Source organism: Poeciliopsis prolifica, unplaced genomic scaffold (genome assembly GCF_027474105.1).
Source record: "Poeciliopsis prolifica strain line A6 unplaced genomic scaffold, Auburn_PproV2 SCAFFOLD036, whole genome shotgun sequence".
Lineage (NCBI taxonomy): Eukaryota > Metazoa > Chordata > Actinopteri > Cyprinodontiformes > Poeciliidae > Poeciliopsis > Poeciliopsis prolifica.
In genome coordinates this window covers 4,130,944-4,135,329 of record NW_026562411.1, presented here as the reverse complement: position 1 = coordinate 4,135,329, position 4,386 = coordinate 4,130,944, and the positions used below count along the sequence as shown (strand labels likewise).

The 4,386-nt window shown below is 37.8% G+C and overlaps 1 protein-coding gene across 1 annotated transcript; it reads right to left on the bottom strand.

Annotated features, from left to right (window-relative positions):
* Nucleotides 1-331: 331 nt before the first annotated feature.
* On the bottom strand, nucleotides 332-4,180 carry LOC129374554 (heat shock 70 kDa protein 12A-like). The gene is made up of 4 exons (XM_055053025.1): nucleotides 3,796-4,180; nucleotides 3,278-3,505; nucleotides 3,034-3,205; nucleotides 332-2,039 (listed from the first exon to the last, which is right to left on the bottom strand). The coding sequence occupies exons 1-4, from the start codon at nucleotides 4,075-4,077 to the stop codon at nucleotides 943-945; spliced, it is 1,779 nt and encodes a 592-aa protein (XP_054909000.1). The 5' UTR covers nucleotides 4,078-4,180; the 3' UTR covers nucleotides 332-942.
* Nucleotides 4,181-4,386: the final 206 nt, after the last annotated feature.

Here is a 4,386-nt window from a genome sequence, read left to right as displayed (position 1 = left end):
CTCAGACTGACAGCTGTGTGTGTATAATATGTTTTGACACAAAATATATTTTATTTTACACAATATTGCTAATAGAACAGATGGTTAGATAATAAAACAATAACTTTTCTTTTTTTATTTAAAGGAAAATTTCAAGGTACTCAGTGCTGTACAGCTGCAGGTGTTACTGCAACAATCCATCAGTTTTCTTTTGTTTATTTAAGTCACTTGTGGCCAGTTTAGAATCACAGAAAAAAGCTCCAAAAGGGAATCAAACTTAAAACTCTGTGAGCTAAGAACTTCTGATCACATAATAGCAATTAACCATAGCTGCCATGGTAAATTATTACTGATAACTATTGTGAGTAGTCCTGACATAGACTGTATCAAACAAGTAGCCCTTCGTGTTGCTCTGTACCCGTGAAGTAGCTCCCAGTCTCAAAAAGGTTGGTGACCCCTGAATTACACCATTGTTACTATACACTTAAAGAAACCTCCACCACATTGATTATATAAACTAAAACGATACTATTACCAAGACATTCTAACTTCTACTGATTTAGGGTAGGATTTACGATATGAGTAAAATATGAGCAAGGTTTGTCAGAAAAAAGCGTTTCTCAAAAAGACAATAACTTATCTCCATCATTCATGTATTGACTATCATTTGAGGTCTTGTAAATTTTTCGGTGAAAATTTAGCCCAGGAGACTGCAAAACATGTTTTTCACAAGATTTCATCTTGATTGTTTAGTGTTTTGCCACTGAGTGCTAAAACAAAGGGGAGGAACAGCTGCCAATTTTTATGTTTAATATTAATAAGTGAAGAGATCATTCATGTACACAGTGACAGCACATTTCTTTCAAATCCCAAATTTCACTACCATGTCTTGAAGTCATTCACATACTGAATGACTGTGTGAAGAAAGAAAATATCAAGGCAACCATTATGGCTTAGCATGTTTTAATCAGTGCCCTCTAAATGTTTTGGTGTATTTGATCCAACACTGACAGCATCTTCTTCCTCATCATCAATGACACATTCTCTGTCTTTGGTCATAAAGTCAATTTTTACTGTTTGTTTGTCCCCACTAATCTGGTTTGTCCCAGTAGCTGTTATCTCTGTGGAGCCAAAGTCAATTTCCAGTTTGACTTTACCACCTCCAGTCATGTCTACAATAAATGAGCCAAGCTTTTCCACTCCCCAGTCATCTACATACACTGGATCTTTTCTTAATGAGCGGAAGAATTTCAGTTTCATCTCTTTCTGGTCCTCTCTTGCTGGAGAACAAAGGAACTCTCTGGTTTCCTCCCAGCCAAGATCTTCACCTTCTTCCACCAGTTTCCTGAAAATATCTCGACTCAATTCCACACCTTTGGCTGTAAATTTCTTTCCTTCCTTATGTTTGCTCTCATCAAACTTTTCACAAACAGCAAATCCATAAGTATAGGAACTTTTCCGAGAAGCTACAATGTTTGGGTTTCTACCAAACTCTACAGCTCCCCTCAGAATCGCCTCCTGAGCTCTGAAAGGACACAGGACTTTACACTGTTGTCCAAACTGGTCAGTAATGTGCTGCTGCAGTATTTTACTCTGAGCGTACCCACCCACTAACAGGATGTACTTAATGTTGAGAACACAGTTGAAGATTTCCATGAGATTCTTAGTGATGCCCTGCAGACTTTGATCATAGAAAGATCTCATTTTGTCTCTTGAGATTTTGATGAAATCACCATCCCAGGAAACACCAAGTTCTGACTGAACAAAGTTTTCTGTGTCTGATTTTTCTTTAGCTAATGATCCCAGTGCAAATGGGCAGCTAATCTGAACATCTTTATCTACCTGTTTGAGGTAGGTAAACTCATACATAACTTTCTGAGCTGCACTGGGAGAGTTTTGTTCAAATTGATCCCAGACTCCTTCAGGAAATATTTCTCTGAGAAACTGCTTAAACTTTCTGTCTACAGTTTGTCCTCCCAGATCATTTCCAGAGACTTTGTGCAGCTCCTTCAGGAATCCTCCATGCAGGACTTCATGAACAGTGATGTCAATAGTTCCTCCTTAAATAAACAGAGAGAATAATAGAACAGAATGGTTCAATAATCCAAAGAATCACATTTACAGTATTCAAGTTTCAGCCATTTTAGTTCATAAATACATTGACTGATAACTGTACACTTTTCCAGCTGCTAACGCGAATGTCAAATCAGCAAATCACTACATACATTTAGGCACACAGATGTGGCCAAGATGATCTGCTGCAGTTCAAAGCGAGCGTCAGATTGAGAAAGAAAGGCGATTTATGTGACTTTGAACGTGACATGGTTTTTGGTGCCCAATGGTCCGGACTGAGTATTTTAGAAACTGCTGGTGTATTCATGCACAACCATCCAGGGTTTACACAGAATTGTCCAAAAAAGAAAAAAAATTGTCATCATCAACATGAAAACATGGATCCACCTTGCCTTATATCGACAGCTCAGGCTGCTGTTGGTGGTGGTGCAATGATGTGAGGTTATTTTCCTGGTGCACTTTGGGACCATTAGAACCAATTGAGCATCACATCAAAGCCACAGCCCACCGGCGTATTGCTTCTAACAATGTCTATCCCTTTTTTACCACAGTGTACCCATCTTCCAATGGGTACTTCCAGCAGGATAACTTGCAATGTTGTAAAGCGTGTATAATCTAAGAATGCTTTCTTGAACATGACAATGAGTTCCCTGAACTCGAATGTCTTCCAGTCACCAGATCTCAATCCAACAGAGAGTTTTTCGGGAGATTCGCATCATAGATGACAAATGTGTAGCAACTGTGTGATGCCATCAGGTCAATATGGACGAGACTCTCGAAGAATGTTTCCAGTATCTAAGCTGTGAAGTATTAAGGCATTTCTGAAGGCAAAAGGGGATCCAACCCAGTAGTAGCAAAGGGCACATAATAAGATGATGAGTGTACAGCAAAAAAAAAAAAAAAAAAAACTAATATCAGATCATGTTCTTCTGTGGAAAGATGTTTCTGAATTAATCAATAATATAATGACAGACACATTACCTCCACAGTCAATAACGATGTACTGAGTCCCTGCAGACTGATCCAGTGACTTTTCATTGTGCTTCTCAGAGATGAAACCATCTGATGGAAGCTTCTTACACCAGATTGAAGCAGCTTCTGGTTCCAGTGCCATCACCAGTTTTTCCTCATCTCCTTCTGTTACAATACCTGCCTACAAAAAGACAAACATTCATCCATCTGAACATTTCAGAACTTCATTGGTTTCTGTAAAACCTGATGTTACCTGCGTTGCAGCTTCTCTCATGAACTGTTTAGCTGAAGGATCCCAGATGGCAGGAACCGTCAGGACCCAGGTGAAGTCAGAGGCAATGAACAAATTATCCCCACCTGTGTTTCTGCTGATTGTCCTGAGTGCATCATCTTTAAGAAATCTCAGGGATTCTGAGAAAACTTTCAATGCCTTCATAGACTTTCCATTGGTGGCTTTAATATTCAGATTATTGCTGAGTTTCTGGAGATTAAAGTATTATTTAGATAAAAATATAGCTGTATGAGCAGGGAGTGTATTCTTCATTTCCATTTTACATTTCTAGAAGGATGTTTAGTGATAAATAGTCATCTCGTATCCTTGTTACGGCTTTGTGCATTTTCCTTGAATGCTTTCTCATCAAACAGTTTAAACAAATAATAAGTCTTCATTCTTTCTTTTTTATTCTTTTGTGACATTTGAACCTTTTATCACACAATCTAGAATACGGAAGGTTATCTCAGTATTGGTGTAAAATTATTGTTTATACTTACTTTGCTGTAGAGGGCCATCTTGAAGTCTTCAAAGAAATAATGCTTCTTTGCTTCTTCTCCGCTCATTTCTTTGTAAGCCATTTTGGCTTCATAGCCAAAACTGAGACATTTTTCATCTTCATTAAACAAAATGCAGGTTGGAGTCTTTGGGGTGTCAAATCCATACTCTCTTCCCCACCTTTGCAGATGTGGATCACTTTTTTCCTGTCCTTTTGTGATATTAAAGGCATACCCACTAAATGCAGTGCCAAAGTCGATTGCTATGACAAACGAGTCACCCATTGCAGAAAGAAACGACAACCAGTCAAGATAAGGGGAAAATGTCACTGTACCAGTAAGCAGCAGTCAGACTGCATTTATTTATCTCTCTGTAAACCACACCTCCTGCTTGTACGCTACATAAATAAACATTTCACAGAAATATTTATTTACTTAATGTTCTGATAATGAAATAATGAAAATTAAGTTTGAGATAAACCACATTATTTTGTTCTTACTTATAATTCAATGGTTTCAAGGCACCTGTATTTTTAAAGGACATGTTCAATCAATAGAATGGAAAGAACATAGAAGAAAATATGATTAAGAAAT

Excerpts from the sequence above, each read along its gene's own strand:
- LOC129374554 (XM_055053025.1), bottom strand. The coding sequence starts at position 4,077 with ATGGGTGACTCGTTTGTCATAGCAATCGACTTTGGCACTGCATTTAGT. Across the intron at positions 3,506-3,795 it reads AGATGGCCCTCTACAGCAAA|AAACTCAGCAATAATCTGAA; the intron begins GTAAGTATAAAC and ends TTTAATCTCCAG. Across the intron at positions 2,040-3,033 it reads CATCGTTATTGACTGTGGAG|GAGGAACTATTGACATCACT; the intron begins GTAATGTGTCTG and ends TGTTTATTTAAG.